Source organism: Ursus arctos, unplaced genomic scaffold (genome assembly GCF_023065955.2).
Source record: "Ursus arctos isolate Adak ecotype North America unplaced genomic scaffold, UrsArc2.0 scaffold_25, whole genome shotgun sequence".
Taxonomy (NCBI): domain Eukaryota; kingdom Metazoa; phylum Chordata; class Mammalia; order Carnivora; family Ursidae; genus Ursus; species Ursus arctos.
This window is the reverse complement of record NW_026622930.1, coordinates 33923127-33943791: the sequence shown is the minus strand read 5'-3', so window position 1 is coordinate 33943791 and position 20665 is coordinate 33923127. Positions and strand designations below refer to the sequence as shown.

The window sequence follows — 20665 nt, the reverse complement described above, 5'->3', positions numbered from 1 at the left end:
AAGGCTATGTTTAGCTTTGTAAGAAACTGCAAAAACTAGATTCCAAAATGGCTGTCTTAGTCTGCTCGAGCTGCTGTAACAAAATACCATAGACCGGGTGGCTTAAACAACAGACATTATTTTTCATAGTTTGAAGGCTGGGAAATCCAAAATCAGAGTGCCAGCAAATTGGTTCTTGGTGAGAGCCCTCTTCCTGGCTTGCAGGGAGCTACCCTGTTGCTGTATTCTTACGTGATAAGAGTGAAGAAACTCTAATGACTCCTCCTCTTTTTATAAGGGCATTAATCCCATCCTGGGAACCCCATCCTCATGGCCTCATCTAAGCCTAATTACCTCCCAAAGGCCCCCACTCTTAATACCATCACATTGACGGTTAAGACTTCAACACTTGAATTTGGGGAGGACCCAAACATCTGGTCTTTAACAGAAGCTATAGCATTTTGCATTCTCGCCAGCAGTGAATGAAAAGTTTGTGTTGTTCCACATCCTCTCCTCCTCCTCAACAGTTGTCACTGTTAGATTTTAGCCATTCTAATAGGCATGTAGTAGTATCCTGTTTTAATTTACAGTGCGCTAATGATCTGTAATGTTGCGCATCATTTCATGTGCTTTTTCTCCATCTGTATGTCTTTTTTGGTAAGGTGTCTGTTCATATCTTCTGCCCATTGTTGAGTTTTAGGAGCTCTTTTTATATTTTGGATGTAAGTCTATTCACAGATATTTTCTCCCTTCTGTGGCTTTTCATTTAATTCTTTTAACAGTGTCTTCCACAGAGCAGAATTTTTCGATTTTAATGAAGTACAACTTTTCAATTTTTCTTTTATCGATTGTGCTTTTGGTGCTGTATGCAAAAACTCAGTGCCAACCCAAGGCCACTTATATTTTCTCCTGTATTTATTTTCTAAAATTGTTACAATTTAGAGTTTTACGTTTAGGTCTATGATCCATGTTGAGTTAATTTTTGTGAAAGATATGAGGTCGGTGTCTAGATTCTTATTTTATTTTTTCTCTTTATTTCTCTCCTCTCTCTTTTGCATGTGGACATGCAGTTGTTTTCGCACTATTTGTTAAAAGACTCTTTTCTCTATTGGATTGACTTTGCTTCTTTGTCAAAGATCAGTCAACGATATTTGTGTGTGTTTATTTCTGGGCTCTCTGTCTTGTTCCATTGATCTGTTTTTCTGTTCTTTCACCAATAGCACGGTCTTGGTTACTGTTGCTTTTCAGTAAGTCTAGAAGTCAGGTAGTGTCAGTCCTCTGAATGTGTCCTTTTTCTTCATAATGGTAATGGCTATTCGTAGTCTTTTACCTCTCCGTATAAGCTTTAGAATCATTTTGTTGATACTCATGAAGTTATTTGCTGGGATTTTCATTGAGATTGTATTGAATCTATAGATCAAGTTGTGAAATACTGACATCTTAACAATGTTGGGCCTTTCTGTCTATGAATTTGGACTGTCTTCCTATCTATGAATTTGAACTCTTTCTCCATTTATTTACATCTCTTTGATTTAGTCAGAGTTTTACAGTTTTTCTCTTGTAGATATTATCTTATAGATATCTCATACATATTTTGACTTAAATATCTTTCTCACTCTTTCTTTTTTGTTTCTAATGTAAATGGTTGTGTGTTTTTAATTTTAAATTCCAATTGCTCGTTGGTGGTATATAGAAAAGTCATTGACTTTTATGTATTAGCCTTGTTTCCTACAACTTCGGTATAATTGTTCACTAGTTCCAGCAGTTCTTATGTCAGTTTCATGGGATTTTCTTTCTTTTTTTTTTTAAAGATTTTATTTTTTATTTATTTATTCGACAGAGATAGAGACAGCCAGCGAGAGAGGGAACACAAGCAGGGGGAGTGGGAGAGGAAGAAGCAGCTCATAGCGGAAGAGCCTGATGTGGGGCTCGATCCCATAACGCTGGGATCACGCCCTGAGCCGAAGGCAGACACTTAACCGCTGTGCCACCCAGGCGCCCCTCCATGGGATTTTCTATACAGATGATCGTCTTATCTGGGAACAAAGATAACGATAGTTTTATGTCTTTTTTTCCAATCTGTGTACCTTTTATTTCCTTTTCTTGTCTTAATGAATTAGCCAGGACTTCAAGTACAACGTTGCATAGAAGTGGTGAGAGGGGACATCCTTGCCTTGTTCCTAATCTTAGGGAAAAGACATCAAGTTTCTTATAATTATATATACCATTAGCTATAGGGTTTTTTTCAGATGATCTTTATTAAATTGAGGAAATTCCCTTTGCTGAGAGTTTCTATCATGAATGGATTTTGGTTTTGGATGTAAATTTTTCTGTATCTATTGATATTATCATAGGATTTTTCTTCTTTAGCCTGTTGATGTGAGGGATTACATTAATTGATTTTCAAATGTTGAACCAGCCTTGAATAACCTGGAATAGATCCCACCTGGTCATGGTGTATAATTCTTTTTATACAATGTTAGTTTTGATTTGCTAATGTTTTCTTGAGGATTTTGCATTTCTATAATGAAAAATGTTAGTCTGTTTCCTTTCTTGTAATGTTTTTGTATAGTTTTGGAATTAGTGTAATGGCCTCATAGAATAAGTTAGGAAGTGCTCCCTCTCCTCTGTTTTCTGGAACAGATCATAGAGAATTGGTGTCATTTTTCCCTTAAGTATTTGGTAGAATTCACCAGTGAAACTATTTGGATGTGGTGCTTTTTGTTTAGAAAATTATTAATTATTTATTCTGTGTCTTTGATTGATATAAACATAACCAAATGATCTATTTCTCCTTGTGTGGGTTTTGGTAGATTGTGTTTCGAGGACTTGGTCCATTTCATCTAAGTTATCAAATTTGTGGGCATAGACTTGTCCGTAATGTTTATTTATCCTTTCAATATCCACGGCATCAGCTGTGATGGTGCCTCTCTCATTTCTGATATTAGTAATTTGTGTCATCTCCTCTTTTTTTGGTTAGCCTGACTGGGGGCTTATTTGTTTTATTAATCTTTTCAAAGAGCCAACTTATGGTTTTGTTGATTTTTCTCTATTTTTTCCTGCTTTTAATTTTTTAGACCTTTTTCTGCTTATTTTGGATTTAATTTGCTCTTTTTTCCCCCTATTTTTCCAAGTTGGAATATTGGTGTTAGCTTTTTTTTTTTTAATATGTGTAAATAGTTCTATACTGTTCCAACTACTACTCTAACTGTATGCCACAAATTTTAATTTTTTTTTCATTTTCATTTACTTCAAAAGTTTTTAATTTCTCAAGACTTCTTTAATTCTTGTGTTATTTGTAAGTGTCTTGTTTAATCTCCAAATATTTTGGGATTTTCTAGCTATTTTGTGTTAGTAGTTTTCATTTAATTCCATTGTGGTCGAAGAGCATACTTCGTATGATGTCTGTTCTTTTAAATTTGTTAATATATGTTTTATAGCCCAGAATATGGCCTATTTTGGTGAATATTCTCTGTGAGCTTGAGAGTATGCATTCTACTGTTGTTGGAGGAAGTATTCCGTTGTCGCTTAGATACAGATGATTGATGATACTGCCCTGTTCAACTCTGTCTTTGCTGATTTTCTGACTGCTGGTTCTGTCACTCTGATAGAGTAGTATTGAAGTCTCCAGCTACAATCTCTGTACTTATCCTTGCAATTCGAGCAGTTTTTACCTCATGTATTTTTATGTTCTGTTGTTATTTCATGCATATTAAGGATAGTTATGGCTTCTTGATGAATTGACCTTCTATTGTAATATAATGCCTCTCTTTATTGCTAATAATTTTCCTTGCTATGAAATCTGCTTTGTCTGAAATTCATAGAGCTACTCCAACTCTCTTTTGATTAGTGTTAGCGAGATGTGTTTTTCTCATCCCTTTACTTCTAATCTATCCGTGTTTTCATATTTAAAGTGGGTTTCTTGTAAATACCATGCAGTTGTCTTGCTTTTTTTATCCACTCTAACAGTCCTTGTCTTCTAATTAGTATATTTTAGACCACTTACATGTAAAGTTGGTATCGATATAGTTGGATTAATGTAAACCATATTTGTGACTGTTTTCTGTTCATTGGCCTTGTTCTTTCTTTATCCTTCTCTATTCTTTCGCCTTCTCTCATTTTAATTATCATTATATATCCCATTTTCTCTTCTGTCTTAGCATAGAAATTACAACTTTTTTTTTAGTGGTTGCTTGAGAGTTTGTAAAACACATTTACAAATAACGCAAGTCTACTCTCAAGGAACACTATATCACTTCAAGGGAACTGCAAGCACCTTATAAAAGAGTAATCCCAGGTCCTCGCCGCCATCCCTTATAGCACTGTTGTCATTTATTTCACTTATCCATAAGCTATGATCACCAAACATGTTGTTGCTATTATTACTTTGAACAAACTGTTACCTGTTAGATTAATTAAGAAAAAGACAAGATTTTATTTTTCTTTTATTTATTCCTTTTCTAACACTCATATGTAGTGTTTCTGACCTATATCATTTTCATTCTCTCTGAAGCTGGCAACACATTCCCGCAATTTTTGTTTGTCTGAGAAAGTTTTTATCTCTTCTTCACTTTCGAAGGATTATTTCACTGAATACAGAATTCTAAGTAGATGGTTGTATTTTTTCAAAACTTTTGAAGTATTTCACTCTACCTTCTGTAAAGTATTTATCCTGCTTGGTGCTGTCTGAACTTCATATATCTGCAGTTTGGTGCCCGTCATTAATTTTGGAAAATTCTCAGGCATTATTACTTCAAATATTTCTTCTCTTCCTCTCTTTTTCCTCTGGTATTCCCATTACATGTATTCACCTTTTGTAATTGTCTTGCAGTTTTTGGATATTCTGTTTCATCCTTTTCATTCTTTTTTCTCTTTCCAGTCAGTTTTGTAAGTTTATATAGCCATATCTTCACAGTCACTGATTCTTTCCTTCATCATGTCCAGTCTACTGATGAGCCCATCAAAGGCATTCTTCATTTCTGTAACGTCTTTGATTTCTAACATTTCCTTTTGATTCTTTCTTAGAGTTTCCATCTCTTTGCTTACATTACTTGTCTTGCATATTGTCCACTTTTATCATTAGAGTCCTTAGCATATTAATCATAGTCATTTTAAATTCCTGGTCTGATAATTTCAATATCTCTGCCATGTATGAGTCTGGAGCTGATGGTTGTTTTGTCCCTTCAGTCTGTACTTTTTGCCTTTTAGCATGTCTTGTAATTTCTTGTTGAAAGCTGGACATGATACATCAGGTAAAAAGGAACTGAAGTAAATAGGCCTATAGTGTGAGGTTTTGTGTTTATCTGACTAGGGGTTAGGATATTTTTACTCTTAGCTGTAGCTCTGTATCAGATACTGAATTTTCCTCTAGTATTCTTGTTTTTGTCTTCCCTGTTGTTTTTAGATGTTCTTAGAGATTCCCTAAATAGGCAGTTCTTTTAGCTATACTCCTTTGTTATTACTCAGTAGCCCTATTGATGTGGTAGTGGTATGAGGAAGTGACATTCTGTAGTCTTATGGTTAGATCTATTTTTTATTGAACGTGAGATGGCTATTTCCTGTGTCCAGGTTGGTTAGTCTTTGGTAAAACCTCAGTAGGTTAAGTTCTGGTAAAATAGTTTCCCTTGAAGGCAGGCCTCAGGGAGAACAGAAAGCTTGCTACAAATAAACTGAGCTCATAGGTGAGAATTCTCTGAAAGTGAAAATAAGCGCAATATGTCTTATTAGAATGATAGTAATGATCACAAATAGCATTAACAAGAGATATGACAATGTTAGTTTTAAATGTAATATTTAATTCATTTGTATATTTTCTGCTATGATATATAAAAAATATTCTGAGAATCTTATAAATTAATTTCATTATCTAAAACCCACACAGTTCTGAATGAAGGAACAAACTGTTGTAACAATAAAACATGCTAAGCATAATTTCCAGTTCCATCAGGCTCTTTTCATCATGTAAAAATTAACTATAAATGCTAATATTATTTAATAACTAAATAACTAATAACTATAGTGTATGTCACTCTCAAAAATAATCCTTTAGGTCCAAGACATCAGATTCAGCTCCCTGGAAAAGTATACCTGTGATCATAACAAAAGCAAGAATATTATCTTCTTTCCTGCCATGTCCTTTTTCAGCAGTATATACTTAAAAAATGGACAATGGATCCACAGCAGAATGCCTATATATTTCTCAAGTACTTTACAAGCGACAAGAACAGAGGTGTTATATAAATATAGTTTAGCAAATATTTATATACCATTTGCCACCTATTTGTTATTTAAGAGACTGATAAAGTTCATAAATAAAGGCAGTACCCGTGTAATATTGACTATTTTGCATTGTAAAGCAGTAAAACTGGTGATATTCTCAAATCTCAAAAATTACCCATAACATTGAGATTATGATGCTGAATGGTGGGTTGATCTATTAACTAGCTAAGTAATTATTTCCTACAGCAGACTGTGGGATCTATATTAATTACAGTACTTTATATATTAAATTCAATTCAGTTCAACTAAGCACTTATTTTATGTTTTGTATGTATCTGGGATAGTGGTACTTGCTGAAATGACAGTACAAAAAGGTTAAGGTTTATGTCCTTACTCTAGATTTGTGGGGGAGATGAATACACATAAAAACAATCATAAACAGCTTGGTAAATGCAGTGACAGAGATACATAAATGGATGGTTCTTAAAATTACCATGTGTTCTAAGAGTTAAATTTCTAAAATTTTAAATTCCTGAAAGCTAAAGTTTACTATATACCACTTATTAACTCCTCATGTCCTATCTAACATCACCTATGTAGGGAATATAGCCTTTGCTGTCTTGTATATATCATGTAACCACTCCTCCTCTCCTGTACATGTGCGTGCACACACGCATACTCAAACTCACAGCTGTACAGGCCAACGTGATTACCTGACCCTGGGAAACTAATCCTTTAGGCTGGGATGTGCAGATAAGATTCCCTGTAGAGAGATGATCTAATCTTGTAGCTGAACACTCTAACTCTGGAGTCCGATGAATCTGGATTCTCATTCCTTCACTGGTCATCTATAAGTGTACTTGGCCTGTAGGGTCATTTTGGTAATTAAAAGAATTAATGTTTATAAGCATTATGTACAGTACCCAACACATGGTCTCAGTAAATGTTAGTATTATTACAAGACAGGGACTCTAGCTTATCTGAGTATGTGACTAAGTTGTTAAATTCTGTGGACTGAAGCTGATGTCTACAAGATGGGCCCTGAGCAAGAGTGGAATCAGGTAGCAGAAAGGAGGGTGTTGCTGACCCACGCAGACCACCATGTGGCCACAAAGACATGGTATGAACTGCAAATTTCCCATCTCCTGAGGTACAGTTGTACTTCCTGCTTTTTTTCCTTGGCAAATTCCCTTGTATTCTTTCAGTAATTTCCGTTTCACTTGGTCTAATTTGACTAGGTTTCTAGTCTTTGCATCCAGTGATCCTTGGTTAGTAAGACAGTTCTCGATAAGCATTTTTTGGTTGTTTGATATTGGTGAGAGGAAATAGTCGTGTACAAGATTTGTTCTAACAAAACAACTATGTAGTACTAGCTTCAGAGCTCCAATATCCTTTATATTATGAATTTCATATTCTACTCTAACCAAGCAAGCAGTATCAGCAGGCATAAGTAATATTCTATTCTTCTTATATCCTTTTCTGTTTCTATGGTATATCTACCTCTTATCTCCATATTGCAAGGAAAAGAAATAATGGTTTGTTGGTATACAAAGAAAAAGCATCTCTTAGGGCCAAAATGTAACAGTTTTATTATCTGATATATGTAATTTCCTGTGCAGTGAAGCCTATGAAGGGCATTTGGGGTCATAGCACTGATTAATCCAGTTAAGTACTCTGATTTAACAGTAGTTCTCAATGACATTTTATAGGAAATATAGTTGTCATCAATAGTGTCATGGTATGAACATTCATATTTTACCTCAAACATCATTTCTGGCTTAAGTTGTCTTCTCTTGGGATAGTGAGTTCTCTAAGAATTCTACCTATTGTGTAAAATTAGGCTTTATTTTATTTATTCTTAAACTACTTCTTTCAAACACCAATGAAAGATCCCTAATTCTAAGATTTGGTGAACACATTCTCGAATACCTTGTTTAAATCTTCCATGATTTTATATGCTTTGAACATATAACTCTCTGTCCTCCTCTTTTCAGATGGGCAAGAATCATCCTGTTGTCATTTGGAAGATCTCCATCCCTCTAAATATTATTTCTTTCTAAATATTATTTGTTCTTGAGAAGTAGTAGTTTAACTGCATGAATTTATTATTAGTATATAAACACAGTTGTGATTGTCCCTGTTCATTTATGTTCAATTAAATAATATATTGAATTGACTTAAAAATTACTTTGTATCACCTCTAAAAGTCCTTTCTCTGACCTTTTTTAATCTTTTAGAAATTCCACTGACATGAATAAAGTTAATTATAATAATCAAGGCTGAAATTTGTTGCTGAAAATATAAAAATATTTGTATTTATTTTGTGATTCATTTTGGATAGCATCCATTATTATATCCTGAATTTTGGATAATATCAGAAGTAGAAACTTCAATTTATAAGGTCTTCGGGAGCAAATTGAAATTTGTTCATTTTTATTTATCAATATACCATTTAAGAAATTAAAGGAGGAAATATTTTTTAATACAGACATATTTTAGGCTGCAAAATATTTTTGCTTTAATGTTTAACAGTGGAAAATAAGTATGTAAATAGATAATGAGAGTGGTTTACATGTTTAATAAATCTCTTTATGATAACTGCTTTTTAGATTCTTTGTTCTTAAGTAGGCTATTTCTCTTTCGTGGAAGGGCTATTCTATAATTATTAGGAAATAAGACTGTCATAGGTTGGCTAATTCATATTCTCTTTACAATCAAATTGTGAAGGTATTATTAACTCTTAACCATGAGCTTAAAGTTGACTCAGAAACACCCTAATTGTTTCATACAATTTAAATTTGAGATTATCTGTCTTTAGCTATTATTTTTGTTTCTTCAGGGATCTCAATATGACCCAGAATGACAGTGAATTAAGTTGTTTTGTTTAGCCATGATCTAACTGCTTTATATGTGCACATGTGATCCGTGTTTGAAGTTTATGTCCTTTACTTAATATTAAGTTCCTTGATCTAGTGCCTGCTGTAGAGAGCGATCTGGACCTTACCAGTTGGTGTTACCTTACTCATACCTGGAGCCCCACCCATCCCTCCTTTATAAAAAAATTCCACATAGAGTCACTTTTGCTTTCTGTGAAACTTTAAGGTAATGGCGTAAGGTGGTGTAAAACTTCAGATTCTGAAATCAGAATGTCTGGGTTCAACTACTGTTTCTGACTGCTAGCTGGGTGACCTTGAATAAGTTACTTACATTCATTGTAAAATAGGGATAAGAGAGTACTCCCCTCATAAAGACTTTGTGGATTAATTGGGATAATGGATGGAAAAGATTTAGTGTATTACCTGGCGTGTAGTTGGTGCTCAATAAATATTAGCCTTTAATTAAAGTTGCTGACAGGGAGCTGAGGCAGGGAGGTGATGGATGCAGGGGCTATTTTAGAAATGGCTCATAGCATGCATGGGTCATTGAAGAGGAGCAAAGTGTATGAAAAGAACAGACTCTGGGGGCAAAAATCCTGGCTGGCTCAGTCAGCAGAGCATGCAACTCTTGATCGCGGGGTTGTGAGTTCAAGCCCCATGATGGGTATAGAGAGTACTAAAAAAAAAAAAAAAAAGAACCGACTCTGGACCCTCATCCCTGCCAGAATCTTTATGATTTGGGATGAAGATATGATTATGGTAAAATTGTAGCTTCTGATTTGGAGACTTAACAGGTAAGACTTTGGGGCCTATTGATAGATAACTCTCTACAGGTTGAAAAATATGTTTCAGATGATGAGAAACCATAACCTTGGCAGGGGAGTGACAGGATCTAGTCCAGGTTCTAAAGAGGGTTGTGGTGTGCTGTCCATGATTTAAGTATAATTGAAAAATGTTACAGGAACCGTAGTGTGAAGTATCAAATCTGTACAAAGTATTATCTTTTGTAAGCAGTAACAAACAAAAGATTGCTTCTCGCCATCTCAGACATCTCCTTGCCCTATTTGCTACATTTGTCTTCCTCCTTCCTCCCCTTTCCATGCTCTGTTAGTTAAGGTTTCATGCCTTTTGTCTCAGAGTTCTTTCTCTTCATATATCCCCCAGTTAAACCAAAAACAGTAAAATATAGCTGCTCTTTGAGTAATGTCATTACAATATTTATCTCAGCTATGCCACCAGAGGCTACAGATTGTAAAGTATTAGCTCTCTTCTCTCTAGAGACTAACACAGCCCAGAAAAGGAGAGAAGGGGAAGGTCAGCTGACTTATACCAGATCGATGGCTGCATTGACAGCAGGATCTATGGCTTGGCACGTGACGCTATACCTCAACCCCCATCTCTTCTTCCACAATGGAAGCCAAGGCAGCTGGGAGAGAAGACAGATTCTGTAGTCTGAGATGGCGAGCAAGCTAAAGGTGGAAATGGTGGCAGGGCGACTTTTGGAGCTGCTGGTACTTTATGGATTGGGTTGGCATACGGAACGAGGGAGATTTGCTACCCCAATCCCTGGTTTAGTAGGCAAGACGTTTGTCTGTTTGATCAGCAATTTGTAGAGTGCTTTAGCGTGGTGATACTACACTCGATTTGGTTGTCTTCTCTCCTAATATCTCACAAAAGTCTTAACTGTTTTGTTAGGATTTTCTTCTTCCAACATGACTATGTTTTCATTTTCTTCTCTCATGGGGTAGCCAGAATTTCTAGATATAATTCTTATGTTTTTGGGTATTGGGATTGACCTATATGCTATTAACAGGAAACTCAAATTAGTCCTTCCTGATTTAACAGTTGAATGATAATTTAGCAGAAAAATCACAAGGAACTGTAAGTCCAACATGAAACTTTGCATTCTTAACTCCAACGAAGTGCTAATCACAAAGGCTTCTATAAAATTCCTCCAAAGCAAAAGGGAACACAGCATGCCAACTGACAGCTCTATCCTGTGAGATCCTGGTGACCCCCCAGTAGATGCAGTCATCTCTTTCAGGAATCCTCAAGGGGTAAAAGACTATTACCTGGAGGTCCTTCCTCCTGCCTGTTTCTTTCAAGGAGAGTGACTTGTGGTGAAAGAGTAAGAGGAATATGAAAATGAAATTGTGATTTTTTTTTTTTTATGAGAATGGGGAAAAGAGAGTTTGGAGTTTGGCTCTTTAATAATTTGATGAAATTAAGCCTTATCTTTCTGCTGCTTTCCATTCCTCTATGTTCTTGTTTTTTCCCCTTGAGAAAAGCTGTTCTAAAATTCTTTGGGATCCCTTGGATTAGAAGGAGTTTCTAAGTTAGGAAAAAAGTACTAAATTATTTTTTAAAAGCAAGAAAAAGAAAAAAAACCAGAACACTCTTCCAAATCTCTACATGGAGTTATAGGGCCTATGCAATGTGAATCATCAGAGAAACTGTTGGCACTGTCCCATTTATGAGCAAGCTGTCTGTGGACTGTCTGGAATCTTGGCAAAGTAACATATATGTATATAAAAGTTAAATGACTAAATTTGTTTCAGAAACATGCAGAATGACTGTACGGAGCCTTCTGTTCGATGGCATGAAGCAAAAAATCTCTTTGGTCTTTTTTCTTTTGATACTGTCCTGTCTGCCTCATCCTGAACTGCCTAACTCACTAAGATATTACATATTTTCCATTAGCCGTTCTTTAGTCCCGTATCCAGTCTGTCAGAATAACATTGAGGTTGGTGAACCATGAGTCTGGTTGCCTTTGCAAGGCATTTCTGTACTAGTAAAAGCAGGAAACACCTCATAAGAATGCTGCACAATCATTCCCATAGTGTGATATGCTAATTCTTAAGAATGTTGCTAACACTGCACTTTGTTTCATATGATTGAATTTAGAACTTTTACTCAATTGGTTGAAGGCTTCAAACTGGCAGTAATAACAGTCTTTTGAGTTGTTGCTTAAGTAGAGCGGTGATGGAATTCATATGGCAGGCGACAGTTGCTCATTCAAGTTCAAGAAGAAATCTCTATCAGCCGCAGTGGTTGAAAAACAAAAGGAAAGTAGCCCAGCTGTTCACTTTCCTCCGTATTTTAAGTGAGAGCAGAGCTCAGTCATTAAATGAAGATATAAATATTAATGTCATCATTGTTAAAAATCCTGAAGAGTAGACCTCACACATTTACGTAATTGTGTGTGTGTGTGTGCGCGCGCACGCGCGCGTGTGTCCATCTTACTGTGTCTCAAGTAAAATCAAGAAAAATCCCCACTGCCTCTAGAGGTCTCACCACAGGTAGTTAGCTTTCAGTCTTGATCTCCTTTTACTCGTACCTCCCCTAACAAGTCTCAGGGACTTTAGTAAGAATTTAAGCAGTCATATTTGGTCACACAGTGTTAAAGAAAGTAAATCCCAGAAGTCCAGAATATCTTTGTAGATATAATTTAAGCATACAGATTCTTTGCTGTAATATGTATTACTAGTTTAGACAGCTTACTGTCTTTCTGTGCTTTCATTGTGGAACAGAATTTTGGTCAAGCCAATTTAGTGATGATAGGAGGTTAGAGCTTTCAGATAGCCAGTCACTATCTTTCAGTTTGAACATTTGTTGAATATTTTGAAAAGATAAAAGCTGCTTATTGTTCTATTGCCTGTGATAAACAGTATGAATAAGATTCACTTTGAGTGTGTATCTTATATCTCCTTATATCTAATATATTTGGGAGTATATCCTTGGCTCACTGAATTTGGGAACTTTGATTAATTTTTAAAGAATATAATATTTTGGCACATAATCTCTTCCTTGACCAAACTCTAGCTAGCTTCTTGAGAGTTGTTCAACAGAATTGATCCCAGGGTAAAGAACTAACATTTTTTGAGAATTACTATGTGTCAGGCATTGTGCTCAGCTTTCTCCATGTAATATCTCATCCTTAAAATAACTCGATGAATAAGATACTATAATTAATCCCATTTTACAGATGAATAAGGTGCTGTAATCAATGCCATTTTCCAGATGAAGAAGCTGAGGTGAAGTTAAATATAACTTATCCAAAGTCACACAACTGTTAAGTAGATAGAGCATTTGAACACAAGTTTTTGTCATTCCAAAGACCATACTCGTAATCTCTACGCACTATAATCAAGGTACTGTGTGAATAGGCATTTGCTTTACCATATTTGTTTGATGTCTCTCCCTTGGTCCAGCCTCAGGTAGGTCCATGAATCTCAGCAGTGGGCACAGTCTTTGGAAAGGCTCTTGGGTATGATGGCATTTACCAGCTGTAGCCATTCAAGAAAGGGAATTAAAACCTCATTCTATCCATCTGTAGCTATTTGAGGGAAGTGTGGACCTATGTGGATATTGAAGGAAGTCTTCTTAGGAGTCTTGAGACCAGAAAGCAGATAGCTTTTTTGGTTCAGAATTGCCAACGTGTTATTTATAATCCCCTCCTCCTCCCAAATGAAATTTAAGTTACAGGTAGCGATGTCTTATTGGAGATTTTTCCCAACTGGCAACCCTGTTCTAAACTTCTTTATTTTGACCATTCTGGCTGTATGAATTCTGTCTTCAGGAGATTTTCTCCTCTTAAGTTCTGTTTCTCTCACAAGTCAGAGTGATAACAGTCACTGAGTAGCAAATGAAGAAAGAAGATAGTAAATGCAGAAGATATCTCATGAACTAAGACCCCAAATCTTTTCCACCCTTGGAACATTTTTCCTTATAGCAGAACCTATTCATTCATGGTAGATGTTAAGACCTTTCTATTGAATCTATAATGATTAATAATTCAAATTGACTAATTCCAGGGCTAGTGTCTCTGTCTTATGGCATGTGGAATGATAACAGAATAATGCTTTTAAATGGGGTTGCAATGAATTGAGCAGCAGGGAAGAGGGCTTCTCTAGCGATAACAGCAGCTGTGGAGATCCTCCCTGTCAAAGAGCTATCTATGCTACTGGCAGAGAGCTGTAAGTGTACTAACAAGTCTGTTGAGTCTTCCCTGCCTTTGGCAAAGAGAATGACCTTATGAAACAGAGTTAGCAACAAGAAGAGGTAGCCTTGAAAATGAGTCTCTGAAATAATTAATAATGACTGTATCAGTTCAAGTTGAACGAGGCAGTCAATTGTGTAATACCTAGGTTAGTTTGCTCTGATTCTTTCCAAATGCATAGTGCTGACTTTTGTATGACTTACACATATAAAACATTCTCTTGCTGAAAGGTTGATGCGTGCTGCTTTTTTCTTTTTTTCAACACTAAAGTCTTAATAGAATGGCAGGGCACTCTTGATTGATCAAAAGGGGACATACTGAAATGCTTTGAAATATATATATATAGGTTCCAGAAAGCAGAATGTAATATAAATAATGCAGTAAACACTAATCTTGGCCCTTTTATTAGCTTTATTACCTTTGAGAAATTCACTTAACCTCTCTAGTTTATTTCCTCTGTAAAATGAGGGAGTTTAAGTAAGTCTGTGTTCCCCAAACTCAGATTACTAGAGATTAGTTTAAGTGGCATATGAGATAATTTCAGACAATTTCCTGATAAAAGATTAAAATAAACATTGTATCTCATAATTGAGAAAGTTACTTCTTTTTCAGTCTTTCTAATTATGTCAGGCAAATTCTCAACTTGGTATCAAGATATCTTTAATAGTTCTTTAATACTGGATAATTGTTTGGGTATGGAGATGGGTAGGAACAGGTACTAGGAGTCCTCTATTCCTCAAGAGTTTCTATAGAAGAGAAATGAATTCATTTCTTCAAGGGAAAGGTACTGAAGTGCTTTTTTGCTTCTTTCTGTCTACCTCATTTCCCTACCACTTGGAAAGAAAGTAGTGTACAACTGGTGAGTTTAGGAGAAGGAACTGAATGTGTGAGGCACAGCCCTTTCTGGCTTCTTTCATGGTACAGGCTACTCTCAGAAGGCATGCTCCTCCCCCTCCCCTGTGTGGTAGGCCATGGTTGACAAACTCTGCATAGGGCTGGATGGGAACTATTAGGAAACCCATACAGCCAAAAATCCAAAACAAAGAACCACGTTCTGTAGTTTATCCTTATTGGTAATCAAGCTGATATTTTGATTGCCATTTTATTCTTCTCTGTCTCTCATTTGGTTTCAAACTCATAGGAGATGTAAGCGAAAAAGCAATTATACCCCTTTTTTTCGCTGATAATCTCCTCTTTAAATAGAAATCTGGCTTGGGCTCAGAGCCCTTCACAGGGAATAGTATCTATATAGAATTTAATAATATGGTTTTGTTTTCAGCGAAGTTATTTACTGAACAAAATTATCTCTAGAATCTGTTCCAGATTTAAATTCTTTTGAATATGTATACCAGTAGAATAAAAAATGTTAGGTGGTAAACCAAGTTAAAAAAGGAACCTTCTAACATAGCATGTACTATGTTATCTTCATTTATTTTGAAATATATCATTATTGAGGAAGCTAAACTTTTATTTTTTATATAATGAAAATGATATTGATATGAAAATGATAAATTCATAATATTTTACTAGGTAGTTGAGTATTGATATCTTTTTTATAGCATGTTTTTTGGTGATGGTATTTTATTTTTTTATTTTTCTTTCACTGAAAGCAGTCAGTTCTGAGAGAGGTTTTTGAACTAGAAATCTTGGAGGGCAAGAACCATGTTATCATTGTATACTCTGCCTCGTACGGTGTTTGGAATATAGCAGTGTTGAACTGCTGAATGAATGAACTGAATGAATGAATGAATGAAGAATCAACAAAAATAAGCTGAATTCTCTGTCTTGGAGATAGAGGAAGTTTTCATTTATATCTGAAAGCTGTCAATAGGGCTAGCTGTAAGAAAGCTGAGGCCTTGGGGCAATCGAAAGGGTAATACTTCTGTGTAAGTGAAAGATGGAGCTAGTAACACAGAGCATTTAGAATGACCTTGTTGGGAAGAAATCACAAAAGGAAGGTAGCTCTGTTAATTTTGCTTTTGTTTATGGTCATATAGGAGAGGCTAGATTTTTCCTTTCTTTCTCTTTTTTATAAAAAAACTGCTTTCGCTTCCTTTTTTTCTCTCTCATTTATGTATTACACCCCTTATGTCCATATCAGAGAAAGCACCCCAATTTCCCTTGCCTTAGGGAGATTATTAGAGCCTAATTTAATATGTAGCTCACTTTTTCCCCGTACACTCTTAATTACAGTTTCTTGTCTGATAGAGGTGCCCACCTCTTTCTTAATTGGCGCTCTAGGTGAACTGCAATACTGGTGGTAAATTTTTTTATTGCCACTTATTCATGCAACAAATGTTATCTTTCAGGGACTTTATTCTAAGAATCCTGAAATGAGTCTTACATATCAGAGAAAGAGAATATTAACCAAACATTTTTAATTTTTAGTTAGGCCAACTGACTTTCTAATAATCGTGCAGTTGGTTTGAGTGATTACTTTCCCAGGTCATGTAATTTATCTTAAAACATTTTGCATATATGCAAAAAAAAACCAAACAAACAGAATTTGAGGACTGTGTTCCATTCTGGTGAATACATTTTAAATGTTTTCTAGGTTTATTCTCCACAAATGCATTCTTTCTTTAATGGTCCAAGGATTAACTGTGATTCTCATTCATTATGCACAATGACAACATCTGAAGTGGAGTTATTTTATATGTTCAGGTTAATATTTTCTGTTACTGAAATTTTAAGTACATTTTGTATTTGTGAAATTTCTCTGCCTGATGTCTTTGTGTCTTCTAGTTATTACTATGTGGCCTTCAATATGTAAAGTAAACTCTGAAGTCACTGGCTTATCCAATTTGGGGAGGTTCATCTCATTGTATTATAAAATTGATAGAACAGGGGCACCTGGGTGGCTCAGTTGGTTAAGTGACTGCCTTTGGCTCAGGTCATGGTCGCAGGATCCTGCTCAGAGGGGAGCCTGCTTCTCCCTCTGCCTCTGCCTGCTTGTGCTCTCTCTCTCTCTGTCAAATAAATAAATAAAATCTTTAAAAAATAAATAATAAAATTGATAGAACAGCAATGACATTAATGATATATAGAAGTTGGATTCTGAAACTAATCATCATCTACAAAAATTAGCATCTAATCTCTGTTCCAACTTTAAATTAATATCCAGATGAACAATCAAGATAGATTATATTGTTATCATAATTGAAAATAGAATAGACAATTTGGCCAAGAAAAAAGAAGACTTTAGAATTATCTAGGTTTTTTTTTTTTCTTTAAAAGATGTAACTGCTTAGGTTATAATTATAATCTTTAGGTATCTCTAGTATCATTGTGCTCTGTCATTAAAGTAATACAAGAGCCATTTGCTGTAATGGCAATCTGGAAGTTTTGAGAACACTTTATTGTCTAGTTCAAAAACTTAAAAAAAAAAAACAGAACTTTGCCTCATTGTCTGTGTTCACTAGCAATATGGTTATTCTCTGATTAGATACTTTGAGTACTGGATACATCCTTATGTGGGATATGAGGTTTTGATATGGCAGCATGTTAGAACAGGTAAAAACGAAAAAACGCCATGGATTTGAGAGGTAGACCAACCTAACCGTGAAATTTAGCTCTATCACTTCTGTGCCAGTACCTTGGGCAACCGACTTAACTGCCTCTGTAAAGTGAGAATTGTAATACTGCTTTAGAGTTGCTATGAGGATGAAAGCATCCAGAGTGAATTCTTCTTAAACGGTAATTGTATGAGGAATGCAGTATGGTGATGATACGTTTTGATATTCTCGCAGGTGAAGTAAAGGACAAAAATGTTCAGGTGGTTGAGCTCCCCATTGTAGACAGTCTTCATCCTCGTCCACCGTATTTACCCCTGGCTATTCCAGAAGACCTTGCAGATCGGCTTGTACGAGTCCATGGTGATCCTGCAGTGTGGTGGGTGTCCCAGTTTGTCAAATACTTGATCCGCCCACAACCTTGGTTGGAAAAGGAAATAGAAGAGGCTACCAGGAAGCTTGGCTTCAAACATCCAGTTATTGGGTAAGAATCTGATTTATTCAGATAGTAGCAGAGATATGTATACTTTATAATATATTATAAACTGTATGATATATACTTTAATTTTCAGAGCCCCACCCAAAAACGGATGTTCCAGGGTTTACCTTAGGTCACAGGGAGATCATTCTTCCTTTGTTCACTTAGAACAGCTGAGTCATCATTCTTTGTTACCCTCATTTACTTATTTATTTATTCATTCAACAAATATATTAAACCCGTATTTCTGAAATTAGCTGTCTCTTCTGGGGAAGCTAACAAAACTTCATTTTATTGAGAGTATTTTGGATGTTATACATGACTCCTCTCTTATCCTAACAAGGCCATGAGATGAAGCTGTCACATTTATAGCTTTTCTGTTGCATTTTTTGTTAGCCTTCATTAATTACCACTGGTGATTATTCTGCATTTTTTGATGCTCTGTTTTCTTTTCTGTCATAGAGGCTATTTTTGAGAATAAAAGGACTATTTATAATGTAAGATAATGTTAAAGTTATTATTTAAAATTATCTCTTGGCCCACTTGGGAATTATCGTGTACATATGCAATCAGTCTCATGCTTATGTTCAGGGAGTTATATCAGGAGATCCTAGAACAGTGAAGAATCCGAAGGAGCATCTTTGCTCATAAGTATGTGCTTCTTGCACATACATAAACAGTTATGGAAAGAGGAATTTCCTGAGTTCTGGTGCCAAATTTCATACCTTAGGAAAATTTTCTTTGCCTAATGGAAAGAATACTGAGCTAGAGAAAAGAAAGTGTTATTAGAAAATCATAAGGAAGAGAAAATACATTTACAGTACTGTACGATAAAAAGTCTGTGTGTAAGTAGACCCACACAGTTCACACCCATGTTGTTGAAGGGGCAATTATAGTGAAAAGCAAGTACACAAAGAACTTTTACTTTTGTGATGACTAGATTGAAATGTATGTGAGAGAAACCAGCTTCCCTTTGGTTTATGTTGTCTTTTTGTTCATTGATAATGTCTTCAGAAGCATCCGTTTCCTTAACTGTCTGATGAAACACTTACATTAAATTAAAATGACTTCTAATATCTTTCACAGGCCTAACATTTTGGTTCTTCCATAAAGACCATAATGCTCCTCTCTCGAATTCTTGATTCAGGCCTAATTTCAAGAGTACTCGGAGAGTTGAGAAAATTGATTAGTGGTACTCTGCCACTACCTCAAATGCCCCTCTTCCTTTGATTCTTCCTCTGTTATTACAGCTCTTCTTTGTTTTTATTTTTATTTTCATATCTCCCACCCCACATCTTCCCTTGTGTCTTAGTCTTCATATGCATAGAAGTTACTGATCCCCCTTTTATTTTTAAAAATTTTATTTTTTTATTTGAGAGAGCAGGCGCAGGAAGGGGGAGGGCAGGGCAGAGGGAGAGGGAGAAGCAGACTCCCCGCTGAGCAAGGATTGGGGCTCCATCTCAGGACCCTGGAATCATGCCTGAGCCACCCAGGCACCCCCATCCCTATTTTAAATGTTAGAGCTAAAGAAAGTACATGGTGAAATCAGAGTGACAAATAGTGCTGCTTCTCATGAAGCTTTTCATTGAAATTCAGTGGAATTGTTCTTTTTGTCCCACTTCATCTCTATGGAGCACAGTGAACAATTCCAATTTCATGAGAGAAGCAGTGATTAAGAAGGATGTGGGAAGAAAAAGATGATAGAATAGGTATTCATATGATGGTATTCACATTTGAACTGTAGTCTGGAATGCAAAGGAAAGAATACCTGCAGAGATGTCAGATTAACTACAGTGAAAATATACCCTCCCTCCAGATTCAGAATTAGAAGCTGGCCTTCGGCTTGACCTAAGGCCTGCCCATATGCTATGACCTAAGGGGAAACAAATCTACCTTTTTCTTTTTCCCACATATGAATAGTGGTTTAGTAATTTGGTGGAGGTGAGGATACAGGAAGGACAAGTTTAAGGAGAGTTTTAATATATGAAAATAAACTCTGTCCATTATTTTCATTACAATTACTTTGAAAGCACTAAGATGGGAGGAGAGTACTGTGGACGTCAGCACATATTCAGTGCAGGGCGATGCAAATCTTTGTCCCCAATTTTATAGTTTTAGAGCTTTTTAAAAATAGGACAAATGAGATCAATATCTGCTTGTGTTTGATAGAATGAAAAACAGCAAAAGGAAATTCATTATGCATACAACAAAAGGGCTAGAACGTCTCCATGAACTTAAAATAGTTAAGAATTCTTAAAAGGTTTGCCTGCCTTGATTGCGCTATAGGAAGAATCCATGCAGGTCTGTGTTTTCCTCAGACAACTTTCAATTCTACAAGCTGGCAGTTACAGTAACTATACAGAGTATCATGAAGAAAAAGAAAAGTTGGCATCAAAATGTTGCAAAAATTATATTTAATATTCTGTAATAACAACTGTGACTCTTGGTATCATTTGTTGTCAGAAATCTTAAAAAGTTATACCCAGTTTTTTCTGGAAGGCTGGTTGGTATTTTGTTCCCTATATGGAGTATAACTCTGAAATCAACCATTTATTTTACCATTATTCTTGGATATGCCAATTACCTTACAAGAAAGCATTCT

The 20665-nt window shown here is 35.6% G+C and overlaps 1 protein-coding gene across 24 annotated transcripts in view; it reads left to right on the top strand.

Annotated features, from left to right (window-relative positions):
* FUT8 (fucosyltransferase 8) overlaps positions 1-20665 on the top strand; it is a 282852-nt gene that overhangs the window by 246313 nt on the left and 15874 nt on the right. For all 24 annotated transcript variants that reach the window (XM_057318427.1, XM_057318424.1, XM_057318420.1 and 21 more), the window contains one exon: positions 17823-18069. In XM_057318427.1, the coding sequence (XP_057174410.1) occupies positions 17823-18069 (247 nt within the window). The remainder of the gene's footprint in view (positions 1-17822; positions 18070-20665) is intronic.